Source organism: Balaenoptera ricei, chromosome 16 (genome assembly GCF_028023285.1).
Source record: "Balaenoptera ricei isolate mBalRic1 chromosome 16, mBalRic1.hap2, whole genome shotgun sequence".
NCBI classification, from domain to species: domain Eukaryota; kingdom Metazoa; phylum Chordata; class Mammalia; order Artiodactyla; family Balaenopteridae; genus Balaenoptera; species Balaenoptera ricei.
In genome coordinates this window covers 27,145,342-27,168,023 of record NC_082654.1, presented here as the reverse complement: position 1 = coordinate 27,168,023, position 22,682 = coordinate 27,145,342, and the positions used below count along the sequence as shown (strand labels likewise).

Below are 22,682 nucleotides of genomic sequence, written 5' to 3'. Positions count from 1 at the left end.
GCGTGCCACAACTACTGAAGCCTGCACACCTAGAGCCCGTGCTCCACAACAAGAGAAGCCACCACAATGAGAAGCCCGCGCACCACAACGAAGAGCAGCCCCCGCTCGCCGCAACTAGAGAAGGCCCATGAGCAGCAACGAAGACCCAATGCAGCCAAAAATAAATAAATTTATTTTTAAAAATGAAGACAAGCTACTCTCAGGCCACAGGAAAACAGGAGTGTAATGGGAAGAAGCATCCAATAAATATTAAAGTAATTTATCAACTTTCTCCCTAGAAACTGCTAAGCGTATCACAAAGATCAATTAAGGCCACAAGGATGAGTCATGTGTGCTTTTTTTTCATAAGAGAAATTAGAAGAATGAAGAGGGCAAGATGGAAAGAGAATAAAGCGAGACACCTGGTCATCTTCTTCCTCCCTATATTCAGAGATCAGATGTTATTTCCCAAACCTCCATGGATATATGTAGCAGACATATATCATCCTCCATGTTTCAGCTTCACCAAGGCAGGCTATAAATATAATCTGGCTGGTTCTACAAGAAGAAATCTCACAACATTTAGTCATCTAAGCCTTCTTTTTTTTTTTTTAATTTCAGCTTTATTGAGGTATGATTGACACACAAAATTGTAAGCTATTTAAAGTGTACATCATGGTGATTTGACATACCATCTAAATCTTCTTATTCTTGGAAATGTAACTTCTTGACTCTGTAGGATAATCAACCTCAGCACACTAGAACATGGAATATAACTGACCATTTCATCATGATTAGCAAGCAAATATCCCCTCACACCTTCCTTCCATGATGAGAAAATAGAAAACAGTAAGACAGTAGCACTGATGCTCTAAAAAGAAATACCTATTCCCTCTTTATAGCCAGATGAAATTAACACAATAGCTCTCTACTCTCTGTTCTAAATATCTACTAAAAGTAAGGCCACCAAAGGCAAGTAATTAAAACAATACACAAGGATCCAGATACTCACATTGAGCGTGGCTTCATCATCCACAATAGACAGCTTCACAATATAAGGATTCACAGACTATTAAACAAGAGAAGAGACTCCAGGTGAGTGTGACCTAGTTAAGAACCCATTAGCTATTTAACAAAGTGTTAACAAAAATGCTTCCATAAGGTGCTCTCTCTAGCGTGATGCTCCTAAAACCTATGCCCAACTATCTTGCCAGGTGACTTCCTCCATTTCCAGTAAATCTCTCAGCGTGCATGGGCATTCACCAAGCATGTACAGATACATACACACACACACACACACACACACACACACACACACACACACACACACACCAGTTCTATTCTACCCGCATTTTCCTCTAGACTGAATCAGCTCAGGTCTATGTCTGCCACTTCTCCCATCTTTCCCTCTTATTTGTTTCTAAGAAGTAAGTGAATGCTCCACAACACTCACTTTGTCCTATCCTGCCAATAATTTACTGAGTCCATAGGGACAGCTGTCTTTTGGGGAACATAAAAGCTCCCTTGCCATAAGGCACAAATTTATATGTTGCTAACTTACACTCTCATCCCAAAGGCTCCCTAACCATTCCACAAACTATATCCAAGGACTGATTCACCCACCCGTAAAACAGAGCCACCTTGGGGGTGGAAAGTGGCAGCTGCTTAACAGCCAGAGAGGCCATTTATAGATCCAATACCCAAATAACACTGCAGGGGAACTGAAAAAAAAGATGTAATTACCCAAACTACAATCTGGTCAGGACACTGGGATTTAATGATTGTCCCATCACTTAAAATATTGGAAGATTTCTTGAGTTTTTCCAGATTCAATCTCAGCTGGGCAGCATATGGAAATAGATATATATTTAAACTCATTAAGCAACTGGGCCATCTCCTACCAGTGGGATGAGAACCAATGACGTGCTCACCTTGAAAACAACCCCTGTGTAGTATGTGAGGAAAGACCTACTAAAGATCAGGCACCAATTCTAACCCAGGGGAAGCTAGAAACAATAGTTCTCAGATGGGCAGTTTTTACAGCAACCAAGAAAACATTACTGAGAAACTTGGAAACCCAACTGAAAGGCTAACTCCCCGCCCCACAGACTTTATTAATCAAGTTTCTGAGGGCATCTTTCGAATGCCAACTGGAAATACAGAAGGAGAAGCTTTGTTTTTTTAACAGCCCAAATGTTTATAAGGTTTTCTACAATACAATTCAAGGAGGTAAAACTCACTCCATTCGTTACTTGATCTGACAGAGGAAGGCTCTCAATACTTCTTCCTATAACCAGCAGTCAAATCCTGCTGACGCTACAGACTTCAGACAACATCCAAAGCAAGTGGATCCTTGGAACTGAAAATCAGCAGTAGGCTGACCTTGAGATGCCATCAAATGAGAACAACAGTAGAAAGAACAGGCCACTGTCTCTTGGCATAATTTTTGAAAAGTCCTAGTTACCTTCCCAAAAGTAGACTGTCTTAAGTAATAATAAGGACCATCTGATTACCAAGAACAGCCTATGCATTAGCAACAGCTGAGGAAAAGGCAAGGTGGCTAAAATCAAGGGTTTGAGTTCTAGATCCTTGACTTATTAATTGTGACAAGTTAGGCGCGTTAATAAACCTAAGCTCAATTTTCTCATCTGTAAAACTGGGAAAAATATTTTCTTCCTTGGGGTTGCTACGAGACTTAAATCAAGTAAAATCCTTAGCACAGTATCTGGCATATGATAAGGGCTCAATTATTGGTAGCTATATTTTTTTTCCTTTGACATTTTTATCACAGTCAAAGGAAGATCTGTAGGGAAAAAAGAGAGAGAGAAAGAAAAACTTACAACCGGACATAATAAACAATTTTGTAATTTCTGGGAAACATCATGTTCAGGGCAGCAGTTGGGGGCTGAGTCACTTCATCTCAGAAGACCTGGCCAACCCAGAAGGCCAAGACCTTAATGCTGTGAAAATTTCTATTCTATCAGACACTGATTTTCCTTAACACTATATACCTGTTGTGGTCATGTTTTAAAACTCAAGGCAATCTACTTTTCATCAGCAAGACAGAATTACAGACTCAGTCAGCCTTCACAGAATCACTCTAATAGGGTCCAGCCTTTACTTGATCTAAACTATACTTAACAAATTTAATTGCTCTTCCCTAGACTTTTTTTTTTTTTTTTTTTGGCCTCCTCTATCTCTTGAGATGAAATTACTAAAATGGAATGTATTATTTGAAGTGAGGAAGAACTACTTCCATTCCTTAAGTCCAACACCTAATTTCCCTTCTCTGTGTTTAGCTGGACACCAAGCCTCTCTGGTGCTCTCTGCACCTTTCTGGAAAGGTTACAACTTACCCCACTGGTCATGGGATCAATTGTGGTGGTAACTAGAACGCTGTTCTCCCTAGCACACCCTCTCGTATTTTGCATAAAACTTCACCAGCTTTTGGTTTTGCTATGTTCATCTGGAATTCCTCATGCTCCTGTCAAAAACCTTCCTGCTCCATGGTCACCAGGTTTCCTTAATGGTTTCTGGTGAGCGACTTATATCAAAAGCTGCAAAGCCCAGATAAATTATGCCTACCAGCTTGCCCTCGCCTACTGTATTAATTCTTCTGGGGTTTCTGACAGACTAGAGATGCATACCCCACTCCAGAAATATGATTTTCTCCAGTTCCTTGGCCATGTCCAATTTTTCAGGCTGACATTTCAGAAAGTCTTACTGGGCTGAACCAGGGTCCAGTTCACATTTAGAGAAGCCAAGCCATTGCCTCAGAGTGGCCTGCATCCAGCAGAATGTTCCGAAAATATTCATTACTGATGATGGCTCTTTCCTTTCACACATAACTCGCTTTAACTACCTTCAGCATTTTTCCTCAGCTATTTTTCCTGCTGTTGTAATAAGGCCCCAGAGGCTATTACACATGACAGAGATCAAAATGGCTACCATGCCGGCCCCTCCAGATCACCAGCAAAACAGGCGTTGGTGATAAATTACTTATTTATTAGTAGCTCTGTACACCATTTGTCAGTTCCTCCAAGACAATGAAAGCGATCAACTCCTGGGATTTATAACACGTTAACGTTGCTCCACATATTCCAGTCCCTCTTTAAGTATTCCTTTCTCACAGCCAGCCTTTCTTTCATATCCCTATTTATAAGAATAAACTCCATATTTTATGTTACCCATCACTTTTGACCTGGCTAGTAATCATATCAAAAATCACTAAGTGAAGATCCAGAAGCTCAAAAATGAAAACATTCCCTCCAGCTGGCCCATTTCTCATAGTATTGCTACTTATTAAATGAAGAAAGTCAAGTTGCCTCAATGCAGCTCCTGACTTCTGGGTTCAGTAAAGTACTCCTAGTGTCCAGGACCCAGTGCCAAGTGCTCCCTATTCCTACAAAGCAATCCCCAGTGAGGTCCCTGGTCTTCCCTAAGTGGCCCCCTTCCTTTTCTGTGTATTCTACCTTTTGAGGCAAATCAAGTAGATGCACCAATCCAAGTATAAATCTCTAAGTTCCTCTTTATCTCAAAACCTATAAATCTATCCCTGACTAATTCAGAGGCAAAAAGAACTCCAGAATTAATATGGATAAGGCTCTGTCTTCAACTCCCATCAAAATCAGAAAGAGTCCCCAGACCAACAGTTGATATTTATACAAGTGGATTGATTGCATTACAGAAATCCAATATATAAGTCCAGTCTTTCAAAATAGATGCATTAGGTCAGTGGTTCCCAATCCTGGCTGATAATCACGTTCAAAAGGAGATCTTAAAAAAAAAAAAAAGCTATCTAGGTCTCACCCCCTAAGAGATTCTGATTTGGTGTGTAAAGAGTAAGGCCCAGGGACTTCCCTGGCAGTCCAGTGGTTAAGACTCCGTGCTTCCACTGCAGGGGGCATGGGTTCGATCCCTCGTCAGGGAACTAAGATCCCACATGCCACACAGTGCAGACAAATAAGTAAAAAATAAATAAAATAAAGAGTAAGGCCCAGAAATGTCTTCTTTTTAAAAAGTAACTACTGAGGGACTTCTCTGGTGGCCCAGTGGCTGCCTGCCTGCCTGCCAATGCAGGGGACACGAGTTCGATCCCTAGTCTGGGAAGATCCCACATGCCGCGGAGCAACTAAGCCCACAAGCCACAACTACTGAAGCCCGCAAGCCACAACTACTGAAGCCTGCACGCCTAGAGCTCATGCTCCGCAGCAAGAGAAGCCACCGCAACGAAGAGTAGCCCCCGTGCACCGCAACTAGAGAAGCCTGCACGCCGCAACGAAGATCCCGCATGCCGCAACTAAGACCTGACACAGCCAAATAAATAAATAAATAAATAAATATTTTAAAAAAGATAACTAGATGATTCTAATGATAAGCTGGGTTTGGGAACTATTACATTAAGAGAGATTTACTCACTTTATTGGAAGTTACACCACAGGATTCCTTTAAACAGCTATATCCTCTACCCCAGGCATCTAATACAGGACTTCTGGAATTGGTTTTTCAAAATTAATCTATATACCATTTACCAAGAACATGTCTTCTACATTAAGCAAAATCCTCTAGGAGTGGCCACATTTAGGAAGATTATAGAAAGGTAACAGCTCTCCATTAAGGGACCCACTTACCTCATATTTTCTGTAGTTCACCAGCAAAGCCAAGAGGACTACAGCATCATACCCATGTTCCCTACAACTTGGCGGGTGGGAGAGTATCTGTAACCAGAACCAGAAATGGTGAGAGTGCTTGAGGAGGTGGTTTACCCAAAAAAGAAAGAGGTGACAAGGGAACTGACCTACCTGTAAAATTGCTTCAAATATGCTGTTGATCATTACATACTCCAGGATAGTGTTCTGGCTGATGTTATCTGTCACCTGAATATAATAAAAGGCTATTTAAAGTCTATACTAAGACACTCTGATATCTCATGTATATCTCCTCAACTAGTATCTAAGAGAAACAGAAATGTTAAAACATTTTACTAGATACTTAGCAGATCTTAAAGCACCCCCAAAGCCACCCGAGCCTGAATAGACAAGACACTAGAAGGGTAAGAAATTAGCAAATTAAAACTTCCTAAATCTTTGAACTTCTCATTGTTTCTCTCATACCCTCACAAAAGCATTTGCTTAACAGTTTCTTGGGTTTCATTCCCCAGATGCACAGGAAGAACTTTGTGATCCAGAAGTCTTCAAGCAGTGGCAGGGAAAGGAAACCACCTGAAGTAAATGAATAATACCCTACCCTCCCTCCCACTAGAAGGTACAGGCCAGCTTCCAGCTATAAAATCAAAGTCAGAACAAATAAAAATATTCAGAATCACAAAAACTATTTCCAAATGAGACCTGATGAGAAGGGCAAAATCTGACAATCCAGAAGAGAGCACTTCTCCAGGACTGGTACAGGTTAAAAATGTCAGCAGTTGCTCCAAAGAGCAACTTCTAGGAAGCGAAAGCCCATACAAATAACTTCCTTCTACACAAACACAACAGAGTGATGTAATGGCTCAGTAGAGATTTTTTTTTTCTCCTTTCCTTTCTAACTTTGGGCTCAAGAATTCAAATTTGCCCCTGCTGTCAATTTACACCCTTGACAAAGAAACATATAGATGAGTCACTTACAGTCACTAAGCAGAGGAGAAGTTTCAGACATAAGCTCTTCAGACTTTCAGAACCTTCTGCACAAAGCAGTGAATCCAAACTCTCCATCAAGTTCTGAGAAAGAGAACCATTAAGTATTAAACCATATCAAAGAACATCTCTACCATGTCTTTGTCAAACTCTGAGTTATGTTATGCAGGGTAATGTGAATAACATAAAATGAAGCAACCATATCATTCCCTGAGGCTTAGGCCTTGCAAGACTAGACATAAAAAAGGAAGACTTCTAAGTCTAGCTATTTTGGGAAAAATGCTTTAGAACAACCACAAAGAAGAATAAAGAATTTACTATTCCAGTAAATGAATGTTTGCAGCCTATCACCCTCATATAAACCTCAGATTAGAATGAAATTTTTTAAAAGATTAATAACAGTTAAATAATATACAAATTAAAAACAATAAATGATAAACTAAATAAAATTAACTTCTATTAAATAAATTTTAAATAATAAATTAAACAAATGGTTAAGTTAAAGGTTAATAATAATGGTTAAACAACTAGGTATGTTTCATTATTTGATAAAGAAAGCATATCACTTGATGCAGACACACTGAACAAACAACAAAGAGATAATATCACTACTAGCTATTCACTGGCCATATGCACTATCCAACAAAGCTAGCTCATATCCATCCTGGTCGATTCTACTAGACAATGTGATTAGAGTTTAACACTTGTACTAACAACCAACTGTTTTATCCAATGTAGTCAAAAGATGAAACCTTTAGATACTACAAGGAAGAAAAAAAGAAATATTTTACATTAAAAAAAGGAGGGAAATGAACGGAGAATTAGGATGTAGCGGGACTTCCCTGGTGGTCCAGTGGTAAAGAATCCACCTTACATTGGGGACGCTGGTTCGATCCCTGGTCAGGGAACTAATATCCCACGTGCCATGGGGCAACTAAGCCTGCCCGCCACAACTACTGAGCTCTCACGTCTCAGTGAGAGAGCCCACGTGCCACAAACTACACAGCTCACGCGCTCTGGAGCCTGCGAGCCACAACTAGAGAGAGAAAACCTGCAGGCCACAACTAGAGAGAAGCCCGTGCACCGCAGTGAAAAATCCCACATGCTTCAACGAAGATCCCGTATGCTGCAACTAAGACCCGACGCAGCCAAAAATAAATTAAATAAATAAATAATAAATAAATAAATCTTAAAAAAAAAAAGGATTTAGTGTGCTGGAAGGTCAAGTGAAGGTTCAAAATAAGCTACTTCAGTTCAATTCAACAAATATGTAGTAAGAGTCTACTATATGCTAAATATTGTGTTTTCTAAGAAAAAAATAAGACAATGACCCTTGCTCTCAAGGTGTTTCTAGTCTAATAGGAGAGAAAAACAAATAAACAGTTTTAATGGTTACTATGACAGTAATATATATGGAGGAAGGAAATTAGCTCAGAAGTTACCTATTCCAGGACTCCTCAGGGACAGGCTGTATTTTGAAAAATCGGTAGGAATTAATTAAAACTTGAGGAGGAAAGGAATTCTAGACAGGCATTAGCATGATCAAAGACACATGAAGAATGAAACGGCCCTGGACATGCAGTTGGAATACAGGCAGTTTGTTATTATAGAAGTATAAAGAGTGAGGCACAGTGATGAGAGATGCGATTTGAGAAATAAATAGAAAGAAGATCACAAAAGTTTTATAAGGCTAATGAGGGAGTTTGGTCTTTATCCTTTTAGTGATAGGAAACTAATGAAGGGTTCTAACCAAGAAAGATTTGAATGTCAAGTTACATCACTCTGCTGTCAGTGTGGATGACAGATTTAAAGATGGTAAGGCTGGAGAGAGGGAGACAAAAGAAGACTAACCTATCAGTTTTCTGAGGATGGTTGCCATGTCTTATTTGCCTCTGTATCCCCGATGCCTGGCACAGAGGAGCATAACAAATGTTTGTCAAAAGAATGAAGGCATCACTGCAATAGTTCAGGGATAATGGGGACTTTGGCAGTAGGGGAAAAAAAGAAAAAACAGATATGAGAAGTATGAGCTGAGGTAAAATTAGCTGAACATGGTGATAGTCTGGATATGAAAGATGAGGGATAGGAAAGAGTCAAGGGTGACTCTCAGGTTTTTGGCTTGGGGAACCGGGAAGACAGGTACCCCCATTCTGACACAGAATGAATGAGGAAGAACAGAAGTAGAGAAAACAATGAGTTCCATTTTGGATATGCCAAACAAGAGGTACTTAGGTATGTGTAAGTGGGTATATTCAGCAAGTGCTTACAGAGAACAGGTCTGAGACTCAGGAGGAATTAAGGCTAAAGGTAGAGAGTTAGTAATCAGCAGTATATAGGCAGTAGTTAAAACTGTAAGAATGAAAAAGATATCTGGAATTTTACCATATATATATATATATAGACTGTAAAAGGCTAGAATTAAAAACTGACTCCAGGTACTAAATCTTTGTGTATTCCTAATTGCATATTCGTAACTTTTTTTTTTAATAAATTTATTTATTTTATTTATTTATTTTTGGCTGCATTGCGTCTTCGTTGTTGCACATGGGCTTTCTGTAGTTGCAGTGAGTGGGGGCTACTCTTCATTGCAGTGCACGGGCTTCTCATTGCGGTGGCTTCTCCTGTTGTGGAGCACCGGCTCTAGGCGCACAGGCTTCAGTAGTTGTGGCTCGCGGGCTCTAGAGCACAGGCTCAGTAGTTGTGGCGCATGGGCTTAGTTGCTCCGCGGCATGTGGGATCTTCCTGGACCAGGGACCGAACCCATGTCCCCTGCATTGGCAGGCAGATTCTTTTTTTTTTTTTTAAAAGACACCAATTGTACTTGAACATTTGTTACTTTTTTTTTTTTTTTTTAATTTATTTTTGGCTGTGTTGGGTCTTCGTTTCTGTGCGAGGGCTTTCTCTAGTTGTGGCAAGCGGGGGCCCCTCTTCATCGCGGTGCGCAGGCCTCTCACTATCGCAGCCTCTCTTGTTGCAGAGCACAGGCTCCAGACGTGCAGGCTCAGTAGTCGTGGCTCACAGGCCCAGTTGCTCCGCGGCATGTGGGATTTTCCCAGACCAGGGCTCGAACCCGTGTCCCCTGCATTAGCAGGCAGATTCTCAACCACTGCGCCACCAGGGAAGCCCCTGGCAGGCAGATTCTTAACCACTGCGCCACCAGGGAAGTCCCACATATTTGTAACTTTTAAAAAATAAACTAATCACTATAAGGATTATTTGGCATACAGATTTCTTTATTTTAAATGTAGTGAATGAGAGAAGACAGGTTCTTCAAAGTTCATATTATGAACAACATTTGCTCAAGATAGTGACAAATACTGCAAATCAGATATCTGATAAGGGACTTGTATCCAAGATATATAAAGAACTCTTACAACTCAACAATAAAAAGACAAATAATTCAATCTACAAATGGGCAAAGGATTTGAATAGACACTTCATACACACACACACACACACACACACACACACACACATACACATACACACATTGCTGGGGAAAATGTAAAATGGTACTGCCACTTTAGAAAACAGTTTGGAATTTCCTCAAAATGTTAAACATAGAATTACCATATGAGGGACTTCCCTGGTGGCGCAGTGGTTAAGAATCCGCCTGCCAATGCAGGGGACACAGGTTCAATCCCTGGTCTGGGAAGATCCCACATGCCGCGGGTCAACTAAGCCCACGCGCCACAACTACTAAGCCTGTGCTCTAGAGCCCAGGAGCCACAACTACTGAGCCAGTGCTCTGGAGCCTGCAAGCCACACTACTGAAGCCCGTGAGCCCTACAGCCCATGCGCTGCAACTACTGAGCCCATGAGCTGCAACTACTGAGTCTGTGTGCTGCAACTACTGAAGCCTGCATGCCTAGAGCCCAAGCTCCACAAGAGAAGCCACCGCAATGAGAAGTTCGCACACTGCAATGAAGAGTAGCCCCTGCTCGCCGCAACTAGAGAAAGCCCGCGCACAGCAACAAAAACCCAATGCAGCCAAAAATAAATTTAAAAAAAAATTCAATCATCTATGTCTGAGTCCAAATCTTCTAGTGTATCTAACTGTCTGCAGATGATCCATGAACAGCTGTCAGAAGCAGACATCCACAGGCACATCTACAGCTTATGCCTCACCTTCATGCACAGCTCCGCCTTGTCAAAGCCCATCAGCATGTTGATAATGTCAAACCCAGAGGTAGACTTATTTTTTTGATGGACTCCTCGAATGAGTGCACACAAGGTCTGCAGAGATGAGAGAAAGAATTCTTTCTAGAAAGGAAGTCTCAAAATGTAAAGGGCATTGGATCAGTAGCCTCACACTGCAACCTCAGAACCTTCTCCTTACACAGCTGACATTCAATTGCTCTATTCTCTGAGCTCCAAAACACAGTCTGGGTCTTAATATGTGCAGAATCCAGAAATGAAAAGAGGAACAGCAACTGAAACTGTTGTCATCCTCTTTTCTTATTCTTTGCTGGCCATCCACTTTTTAAAAATTACACTGCAGACAAAGACTGGAAGGTGATATTCAAAAATAAGACACAGTTCTTGAGTCTGAATCATGGGATTGGTGGAGCTTTCCTTTATTTAAAATTCGTTTTAGAATTTACATAATAGTTTATCGTTTTTAATAACTATAGAAGTCCCTATATGATAACAACCAATCAATTCAAATCTTAAAAATTCATTACAATCCCCATCCACTACTTACTAGCTGTGTGAGCCTAGACAAATTAGTTAACTTTTCAGTGCCTCATTTTTCTCAGCTATAAAATAGGAATGATAATAATAGCATTAACCTCATAGGGATGTTGTGATGGCTATGTGAATTAATATTGTAAGGCACTCACTTAGAATAATCCCTGGAACTTTGTTAAAATTCCTGGAATAGTGCCTGGAACTTAACTTTGTTACAGCTCAATAAATATCAGGTATTATAATAATGTACTATATTTTTATGGGTCACCAAGTGGCTTAATGTCAATTTATTTCCACTGGACTAAAATCAGTTTATAATTCATGCCCCCACAGTGAGCCATTGTAATTATAGGAAGTACAATTTCCAACTTTCATTTCAACTTTCAATTAACAGTCACTACAACTGTGATGTTTGAAATGTAGAATTTACTGTCCAAGGGTTAACAAAGCTACAGGATAAACATGGTCCTTCTTTCTGGGGCATCAGCTCAAGAGGTAATTTCTACAGTTTACAGATGAGAAAACTGGGGCTCACAAAGTGATCTACCCAACTTGTAAGTTAGAAACTTAAACCCAATTTACCAAAAGTTCCAATAAAATCCTTTATGCTGTCATCAGTTCTTCATATTCTAAGCTTGTCAATCACTACCCTAAATACTCAGCCCAATCTAGGCTACACTGGAGCTACAAGACTATAAACTCTAGAAATTTTGCCCATCATTCATTCAAAAAAATTTACTTCTAGAATGCTATTTGCCAGGCACTGTTCTACACACTAGGAACAAAGTATTGAATAATACTGTCTTTGCCCTCAAGAAGCCTATAATGTATCCCACCAGCTCAATGCTTGGCATGTAACAGTAATTCAAGAAATAATGAATGTAGTTCAAGAATAATGAATCTTCCTCATGATCATGCCACTTAGCATTAAGAATAGTGATTCTTAATGTTTTTAGAGTTACAGACCTTTTTGAGAATCTGACGAAAGCCCTCTCTCCAAAAGAAATGTGCATATACACATAACGTACATTTACACATAAAATATTACATATAACTTCAGGGAGTCAAGGACCTTCTCAAACCTCACATTAAGAAAATACTGTTTATTTAATTAAGAAAGTCTTCTGATTTTTGCTGTAGACTAATCAACCTTGCCAGAGTTTCCTCTCTCTTCCTGTCCTCAAGTAATAATAAAAACTCTGTCAAACATTCCGCCTTGGCATTAGATCAAATTATACAAATGGACAAGATTACTACTATAGTCATCAATTTGTTTAACCAGAAAGATGGCTAAACAAACATGACATAGATGTTTGATTACTTAAAGAAATAAAGAAAAAAAAAAAGAAAGCAAGCCTCATACATAAGGGCAACTTTAGGTTCCTCAAGTTCCAACAGATGTATTACAATTTCTTTCTCCTATTAAACAACAAGACTTCCCCAGTCTCCCAGCCTTGTACCTGCAATGCATTGACCACTCGAATTGGATGCTCCTCTCCCAGAGCCTGGATGCAGTGTTGAAATAAGCAATTAATATTGTCCTTGATCTTCATTAACTCCTCACCATCAAGAGATTCCAGCTTGCCTTCTAGGTACTCTAAATTCACCTAACAAGGAAACAATAAGGGCCTGAGTGCATTTTTACTGCAGCACCTAGAACACATGTGAAGGCAATCTCAGTTACCAGGAAAATCCACAGGTGCCACCAAGTCTTACCTTCATAAGGAAGAGCTCCTCCCAAAATCGAGGACTGCACTTACTAGGGTCCTCTGTCTGAAACCAAAAGATAAGTATATTCAATATCCCCAGCTAACACCAAAGCATTAAGAACACATTTGAAAGGGTCACTACACATAATCAACCTTACCTTTCACAATTAACTTTGAAAATGCTTGGTCGTTCCAAACAGTTATAATGGGGAACAAGTTTTTGGGGGGTTTTTCCCAAATGGAAGACATTGTGCATGGATATATATTCCCTGCACCAAAAGTTAAATGGCTCAAAGAACCTCCCTCAAATCTTTCTCTTCTTAGCAAGAAAAGAACCTAGCCATCTGAATCAGTTAGTCATATTATGATATATCCCCATTGAATTTGTATGTTGCTCAGTTTTCAAAGCCCATTCACATACATGAAATACAATGGCCCAGTGAGCCAGGTAGGGTAGATATTATCATTATCCTCCTTTTAGGAAAGAGAGTCCACAAGACTTACACAAGTGCAGGAGCCAGAACCCAGATCATCTAAGTTATACTGCCATGATTTTTACAACATCCTGCTTCTACTTGCCCTCCTGTATGCATTTAGTCCTCTGTACAGAGCCTGTAATATGCTCTTTTCTTACTTCAAATTGGTCCATAATTAGCAAAATTATGGTGCTAAAATCCAAATTTTCTTAGGAATAATTTTCAAACAGAAATTCTAGGAAGTTAGAGGCTTCTGGTTAGTGAGTGAAATAAGAAAAAGAGAACCCTTACTTTACAGGAAAGCTAATGACATAAAACCAGTATGTCAATTGCCTGCTATCACCTTACCTTAATTTGACCTTTTAAAATTACTACCAAGAACTAATGTCTTCATTAGTTAAGAACTTCTGATCAAATAAGAAAATATTATCCTAGGAATCTCCTCTGGCTTTTTAATTGAAAATGACATAAAGAAGCAACATTTCTGGCCTTCTAATAAGGTTCTCATTTAGTGAATTCTTTCTATCCCTTTCTCTCAAGTCCTGCTCCCCAAGAGGGGCCACACATTGACCCTCACACTTCTGTAATGTCATTTTGTTGTTTATATATGAAACAGGGAATTCATGGAGCTGGTATTTCCCATGCTCAAAGCTCTCTCAAGCAGGAGTCATATGTATACCAAGCTTATTACTTAACATAGAAAGAGCCCTAATAGGATCCTAATAACCACTCATTTTCTCTGTACAGCCACCTATACTGACCTGGGCAATTCTGTATTAACTGTCTGCATGTCAAACTTTGTCTCTAAGGCTTGCCAAGAATTAGATGTTTTACTTGATCAAATTATTTATCCAAGGCCATGTGGCAAAGTTGAACAAGTAAGGACTCTGGAGTCAGACACTAGGGTTCAAATCACAGCTCCTTCACTTTCTAGCTATGACTGCCAGTTTTCTCATTATCATGCTCTTTTACATGGCACATGTAAAAACATAGCCTTCTTGCAGCATTCTTGTCAGAATTAGAGCTAATGTATTTGGTGATGCATTTAGAACAATGTCAAGCACATAGTAGGAACTCAAGAATCTCCCTCAAATTTTTCTCTTCTTAGCGAGAAGTGAACCTAGCCATCTGAATCAATTAGTCATATTATGATGCATCCCCATTGTATTTGTATGTTGCTCAGTTTTCAAAGCCCATTCACATACATGAAATACAATGGCCCAGTGAGCCAGGTAGGGTAAATATTATCATTATCCTCCTTCTAGGAAAGAGAGTCCACAAGATTTACACAAGCTATGGTTAACTCCTTTTACAAGTATTACGTTTTAAATGTTTACATGTACTACTTATGACCAGGATTTCAGAAGTCAAGTACATCTGCAGGGTACCTAATCACTCTAACCTTCCCTGAAAGGGTATATTTTACAACACAGGCTTGGACCATGGTCAATAAGCAGTTCTGAAGACCCAGAGAAATCCCCTAATCTAATTATTAATAATTCCTCAGTCTTCTCATAGAATTGGAAGATGAGATAGTCTAACTAAGCAATTGTTCTGTCCACTAACAACTAGAGATGGAATATAATAGTGCATCTTTTGAAAATATCTGAATTAGATAGAACTCTAGGGCCAAAAGGAAATTCAAGGGACATCTAGGATAGACAGGTCCTTATGTCAAATCATAAGGGGACTTCCCTGACGGTCCGGCGGTTAAGACTCCACGCTTCAACCTCAGGGGGCACAGGTTCGATCCTTGGCCAGGGAACTAAGATCCCGCATGCCACGAGGCACAGCCAAAAAAACAAAAAAATCATAAGGAAGAAAAGTCTTATAGATATTCAGAAAAGAAGTTTCCTGAGCCTTCCTCCCTCCTTTCGATTGTTTTACCCAGCTCAAGTTGTTATAAGAACAACATAATAACAATCTATATTAATTAACACATGATCATAATTTCTACCATGAGAGAGCTCACCCTCACCCTTGTTCTCTCTCTTTCTCCCTCTGAAGAACTAGAAGGTAGCAGGCAGAGGTGAGGTTATTTCTCATTTTGGAACAAGAAACTAAGGAGTCAACCTGTGCCCAGTGTCAGGGCTCCAGGCCTTACCATGAAGATCTCATCATACATCAGCACCACTTTTTCCTTCAGTGGTTTTTTGTAGGCTGAAGATTTCCTGAGCAAACCCCCTCGTTTCTCTACCTGTGCCATGGTTAGAGAATCTGTGAAAAGAAAGCCACAGTTAGTGCTAGAAATGCTCTCTAAGATGTTGGAGAATCTATTGAAATACCTCTCAATGGGAAATTTTTTAGGAAGAAGAAATGATAAACAACCATGCTATAGATTTTGTGCATCTGTCCAACGCCCCCTTCTCTAACCAGGTAATTTCAAGGTTTAAATCATTACTTGGCTTACAGCACAACACATTTTACATCCTTAAAACATGCCAGTGGACAAGACTTAAAGAAGATGCAAAACCAAGCAGGAAAGTGTAACTAGCTCCATCTGTAATAGGTCTGGCCATATATCTGACGGTGATGGAAGGAAGGCTGCAAAGCACACGCTGCCCACAGACTAATGATGAAGTTAAATTTCAAGTATTGATCGAGCTTAGGACCATTAAGGCAGGAAGTGTGCTGCAGACTGATGTGCTCCATTGATTTCCCCAAAGTAAGTAGCTCTTCCTCACTGCAAAGTACTTGCCCTTCACTGCCTCATAAATCACACTGCACTTGACCATCTTCAGAAATTCCTCTGGAAAGAGACCCAAGGCAGAAAACAGCAGTTAAAAGACCAAAAGTTAAATTTAATTTCAAAATAACCAAAAATAACAATATATTCCTTTCAGGTTTCTTTTTTTATATTTATTTATTTGGCTCCGCTGGGTGTTAGTCGCAGCACACGGGATCTTCATTGCGGCATGCGGGCTCTTTTAGTTGTGGCATGCATGTGGGATCTAGTTCCCCGACCAGGGATGGAACCCGGGCCCCTTGCATTGGGAGCTCAGAGTCTTAACCACTGGACCACCAGGGAAGTCCCTCAAATTTAATTATACATATATTTGTAACACCGTACTGCAGATCAAACTTCAGTGTATTTTTTTAATTCTATATAAAAGCAGTTCCATGAATCATGCCCAAATTTTCCCATCTTGCTTCAAGGAATTCTCAATTTTTTTCAAATGAGAACTTGAAATCCCACAGGTCTCCATGTGGATTTACACATATTCTCTCACTTCCCAGATTCTTTCTACTGTTGACAAAATTCCTCTCTTTCTCTTAAATCCTAGGCTCTAGTTGTGAAACTTAATCTCACCCAGTAGCAAGTATGGATAGTACTGAGGAGACTGATTTCACTTCCAGACAAATCCAAAGCAGCAGAAAATTAATTTTGTTCAATGATGTAAATATATACTACCTTTCAAATCAAAATCAAAATTTTGTTTAAGGAAGAGATGCATCCAATAGCATAAAAGACTGTATCTCAAACATCATCTATCTCTAATACATATAGCCAAAAAGGAGATGCACTTTTGAGCGCTAAAAGCACAGAAAATTTCAGCTGGATGTTAAGCATCCTTAGCACAGGGACTATATCTTACACTTTTTCCATAAGCACTTGGCTCATGGTAAATGCTCAGTGTATGCTTATCACTGACTGATTGTAAATGGCAGAGACCTGAGCAGCCCTAGGTCTGACCTAAAATTTTAGTTAGACCTATCTCTATCAAAGCCTCACTAAGCCCTCATATTCTTTTACGATCCAGAGAAAACTGAAGGAAAAAATAACAACAACAGAAAAAGAGAAGATTCTTTCAGGCAATTTATACTATATTGATCATGGCTTTGCCTTAAAGCATGAAATACAGCCTCCATTCAAAACATTCCTGTGTCTTTTAAATAGGCTGTCAAGAGGAAGATGTCCTTATCAGGGGAAAATAAATTGGAAATCAAGAGGATCCTATTAAAATAAATCAAAAGCAATGCAATTCTAAGCTTAGTGGATATAGACCTTTCATGTGCTCAGCTTCAACCAGTTGATTAACAAGAATAGTGGGAACCACAAGTCCCTGGATGTCAAAAGCACATGTTTACAAACATCTCCCTCTGAGGATTTATAATTAGGTTACTGCTAATCAATGTCCAGCCCAAATCTAATAAACTCACTTTCTCTATTTCAGAATCAATATTTTCTAATAAGCAAAAGGGAATAGGAGAGGAGGGAAAAACAATTTCAACCCGAAGTACCAAATTTCCTAAGAAATTAAATTGTTTTCATCACTCTCCTTCCATTTGGAGCAGGGGGAAATTCAACCAAGGGCCTCAACACATTACTCTCTGTCATCATCACAGGCACCTGGAATTTACCACCCAAGCTGTCTGAAGTGTGACTGGAAACTGACAACATAAAGTCTCCTCCTTCTGCCAGCACTTCTACCCATTGAGCACAGCAAAGAAGGGTGTTTCTAGGGTAATAGACTGGAAGAAGTGTAGAACTCTTACAAAAGTCTTTCTGAGGTCTCAGAAATTAAGCTTGTGCTTCCAAATTTGAAAGTAAAATATCTGACTGGTAAAGCAGTAAATTGGAATACATCAGTAATGTGAGTGTAATCTGTTCATATCCTCCCAGTGTTTCTTTCCTCTTTCACAATCCTCCCCTGTTGTAGAGAGAACGAGTACCAGCTGAGGAGCAGCAAGACATAATGGAACAAACAACCGGCAGAACTGAGACTAGAACACAGATCTCCCAACCAACTAGATGACACTGAGTAAATCATTGTGCTTCTCAGTTTCCTTACAAGTAAAACTAGGGGACTGGACTAGACATATCATCTAATGATTCTCTTAGCATCCCTGAAATACCACAAACACATAAGGAACACCTAAATATTATAAAGCACTAGTTTAGGCACTAAGGGGTTACAAAGAGGAAACTACAGACCGGATCCTCTAGGAGCTCACAATCTATTAAGCAGAGACAGGCACAGAATAACCCACAGCACAAGGCAAATCATGAGAAATAGAGTAAAAGTACAAAGAAAATGCTATGGGACTACAAGGAAGAGAAAGCAGCATTCTATGAGTACGCTATGACCTCTGTTGATCTAGTCTTTTAAATCCTTCTAGCGAAGACGTAAACACAGCAAAGCCACAGCAATCCCACAGAAATGTCATCTTAGACATTAACATAGTTTCTCAGAAATAAGACATACAGTAGACAAAGTATAAAAAAGAATTAGGCATAAAAAAAAAAAAAAAAAAAAAGAATTAGGCAACTTTTCAATACTACTTTCACCTACCACCAAACTTAGGAATGGCTTCAAATCCCCCGAACTCAATGGTAAATCAATGAAGTCTTTCATTCCTAAATCTCAGGGACTGCTGGTCCCATGATCTGCAGCACAACTTCTCTCTGAAAGACCAAAGTCATACAACTTTTTAAGAACTATATCTTAAAGCAATCCAGCCACACACTTCTTAAATGTACATCACTTCACATCCCTACAGGATAAAATAATCAAATACCAAAAACCTAAAGCCAAACACTTCCAATGTCTTACAAGCAAGGAATGCTAGTTACACTTAACTAATTATTCATTTATTTTACTGTCTTCTTGAGCACAATACATGCCAACTCTAGTATCAGAAAATTAATCTAATAGAAATTCACTCTGATTTCCAGAGTTACCAGTTAATCTATCAAAAGTCTTGGTATTGTATCTATATGAGATGATGGAGGTTAACTAAATCTGTTGAGGTAATCATTTCACAAAATACATAAATCAAACCATTATGCTGTATACCTTAAATATATACAGTGATGTCTGTCAATTATTTCTCAATAAAACTGGAAAAAAATCTTTACAAAAAGTATTTGGTTTTAGTCCCAATTCTTATACACTTATTCTATAACCTTAAGTTTCCTTTCCCTTCCTGGCTTGAATTTGCCAGTCTGTAAAAAGAAGCCATGCCAAGGATGTGCAGAAAAGGTAACCCTTGTACACTGCTGGTGGGAATATAAATTGGTACAGCCACTACGGAAAACAGTATGGAGGTTCCCCAAATATTAAAAATAAAACCATCGGGGCTTCCCTGGTGGCGCAGTGGTTAAGAATCCACCTGCCAATGCAGGGGACAGGCATTCGAGCCCTGGTCCGGGAAGATCCCACATGCCGCGGAGCAAATAAGCCCGTGCACAACTACTGAGCCTGCGCTCTAGAGCCCACGAGGCACAACTACTGAGCCCACGTGCCACAACTACTGAAGCCCTGTGCGCCTAGAGCCCATGCTCCACAACAAGAGAAGCCACCACAATGAGAAGCCCGCGCACCCCAACGAAGAGTAGCCCCCGCTCACCGCAACTAGAGAAAGCTCATACGCAGCAACAAAGACCCAATGCAGCCAAAAATAAATAAGTAAATTAATTTTAAAAAATGAAAAACAGAAAAATAAAACTACCATATGATCCAGCAATCCCACTTCTGCATATATATCTAAAGAAAATAAAATCACTATCTTGAAAAGATGTACCCTCATGTTCACTGCAGCATTATTCACAATAATCAAAACATGGAAATAACCTAAGTGCCCATCAATGGACAAATGGATAAAGAAAATGTGGTATGTACATACAATGGAATATTATTCAGCCATAAAAAAGAAGGAAATCCTGCCATTTGCAACAACACGGATGAATCTTGAGGGCATTATGCTAATGAAATAAGTCAGACAGAGAAAGACAAATATTGTACGACCTCAATTATATGTGGAATCTAGGGCTTCCCTGGTGGCGCAGTGGTTAAGAATCCGCCTGCCAATGCAGGGGACACAGGTTCGAACCCTGGTCCAGGAAGATCCCACATGCTGCGGAGCAACTAAGCCCGTGCGCCACAACTACTGAGCCTGCGCTCTACAGCCTGCGAGCCACAACTACTAAGCCCGCGTGCCACAACTACTGAAGCCTGTGAGCCTAGAGCCCATGCTCTGCAACGAGAAGCCACTGCAATGAGAAGCCTGCGCACTGCAATGAAGAGTAGCCCCTGCTCACCACAACTAGAGAAAGCCCATGCACAGCAACGAAGACCCAATGCAGCCAAAAATAAATAAATAAAATAAATTTATTAAAAAAAAAAATTATATGTGGAATCTAAAAAAAGTCAAACACATAGAAATAGAGTAGATTAGATTGGTGGTTGCCAGGGGATGGGGGATGGGGCAAATGGAGAGATGTTGGTCAAAGGGTACAAACTTCCAGTTATAAGATGAATAAGTTCTGGGGATCTAACATACAACCCAGTGACTACAGTTAACAATACTGTTATTGTATATCTGAAAGTTACTACGATTAAATCTTAAATGTTCTCACCACAAAAAAAGAAAAAAAAGTGACTATGTGAGGTAATGGATGTGTTAACTAACTTCATCATGGTAATCATTTCACAATATATATGTATATCAAATCATCATATTATATACCTTAAAATTATACAATGTTATATGTAAATTATATTTCAATAAATGGCGGGGAGGGCATGGAACAGCTCTCTATAGGCTTTCAATGAAATGGTCTGGAGTTCTAGGTTCATACTTGTAATGGACTATTAGCAAGCATCACCCCTCACTTCACTGTTCAGGGACGCTCCAAAACACTAGTGTAGGTAGATGTTGAGGTAAACATCCCAAAACATTTCAACCAGTATATAAGAAAAGAAAAAGGAGAAGAGAAAGAAAAGAAGGGGAAAGAAGGAAAATTAATAAAAATAAATGTGCCCATCATCTAGGAAGAAAAAAACATGCACAGATCAGGTGTTCATTCAACGAATATTGATCACCTAAGCATTAGGGATACAGCAGTGAACAAGCAGACAAGATCCCTGCTCTCGGAGTTTTCATTCTAGTAGAGGAAGACAACAAACAAGTTAAGTTGAGACAATGAAAAGTATCTTGAAGACAAATTGTCTAGGGGGACTACAACAGATTGCAGATTAAAGGCCTCTATGGGAAGTGATATGTGGACTGAGATCAGAATAACAGAAAGAAAACAGCCATGTGAAAATCCTGGGAAAAGTGTTCCAGATAGAGGCAGTGGCAAGTGCAAAGGCTCCAAGATTTGAATACACTTGGCATGTTCAAGAAACAGAAATGCCAGGGTGCCTATAGTACAAACATTCCCTTTTTGAAAGGTTTTTGTAGAACTTATTGAAGTGGGGCTTCCCTGGTGGCACAGTGGTTAAGAATCCACCTGCCAAGGCAGGGGACACGGGTTCGAGCCCTGGTCCGGGAAGACCCCACATGCCGTGGAGCAACTAAGCCCTTGCGCCACAACTACTGAGCCTGCACTCCAGAGCCAGCGAGCCACAACAACTGAGCCCGTGTGCCACAACTACTGAAGCCCGCATGCCTAGAGCCCATGCTCCGCAACAAGAAGCCACCGCAACGAAGAGCAGCCCCAGCTCGCCGCAACTAGAGAAAGCCTGTGCACAGCAACAAAGACCCAACGCAGGAAGGAAGGAAGGAAGGAAGGGAGGGAGGAAGGAAGGGAGGGAGGGAGTACAAACTAATGATTTCATTTATATGAAACTCAAAAAGGCAAAATTAGTCTATGGTGACAGACATCAGAATAGTGGTTACCCTGGGTGGGGAGATGAGTGGGAAGGAGCACAAGGAAGCCTTCTGAGGTGCCAGAAATGTGCTTTATCTTGACCTGAGTGGAAGTCACACAAATATGTACATGTGTAAAAGAATTATCAAGTCATACACTTCACATTATGTACACTATTCCTCAATCTAAAATAATGCATGTGCTCATATATGTATATGAAAATTTAACAATACCCATGCAGAACACTAGAACAAAGGCTAGTAGGGACCCCACCTTGCACACACAGGACACTGATCTAAAATAACCACCAAAGAGTTGACACTTATTTCGTACTTGCTACATACCAAGCACTGTTCTAAGCACTTTATATACATTAATTCATTTTATCCTCACAACAAACCTATGATCCAGGAACTTTACAATAAGAAAACTAAAGCATGAAGTGGTTAAAAAACAAAAATTTAAAAATTTGCCAAGATAAGTGAAAGCAGGGACTCAAACCCAGAAAGCCTGATGTTTGAGTTCAGCCCTTAACCACTGTACTATACTGAGCAGGAATGAGCAGAAGTAGAGTAACCTACACATAAACAAAGCTGAG

The 22,682-nt window shown here is 39.8% G+C and overlaps 1 protein-coding gene across 8 annotated transcripts in view; it reads right to left on the bottom strand.

Moving 5' to 3' along the window:
- ARMH3 (armadillo like helical domain containing 3) overlaps nt 1-22,682 on the bottom strand; it is a 181,605-nt gene that overhangs the window by 147,868 nt on the left and 11,055 nt on the right. For 3 of the 8 annotated variants that reach the window (XM_059900245.1, XM_059900252.1, XM_059900247.1), the window contains exons 2-9: nt 15,593-15,705; nt 13,020-13,076; nt 12,764-12,910; nt 10,740-10,847; nt 6,603-6,695; nt 5,781-5,855; nt 5,610-5,696; nt 992-1,048 (exon numbers count right to left, since the gene is read on the bottom strand). In XM_059900245.1, the coding sequence (XP_059756228.1) occupies nt 992-1,048; nt 5,610-5,696; nt 5,781-5,855; nt 6,603-6,695; nt 10,740-10,847; nt 12,764-12,910; nt 13,020-13,076; nt 15,593-15,694 (726 nt within the window). In that variant the 5' untranslated portion in view covers nt 15,695-15,705. Of the gene's footprint in view, nt 1-991; nt 1,049-5,609; nt 5,697-5,780; nt 5,856-6,602; nt 6,696-10,739; nt 10,848-12,763; nt 12,911-13,019; nt 13,077-15,592; nt 15,706-18,782; nt 18,896-22,682 lie in introns of those variants that run through there. The other 5 variants (XM_059900248.1, XM_059900249.1, XM_059900246.1 and 2 more) reach the window with 4 other exon arrangements.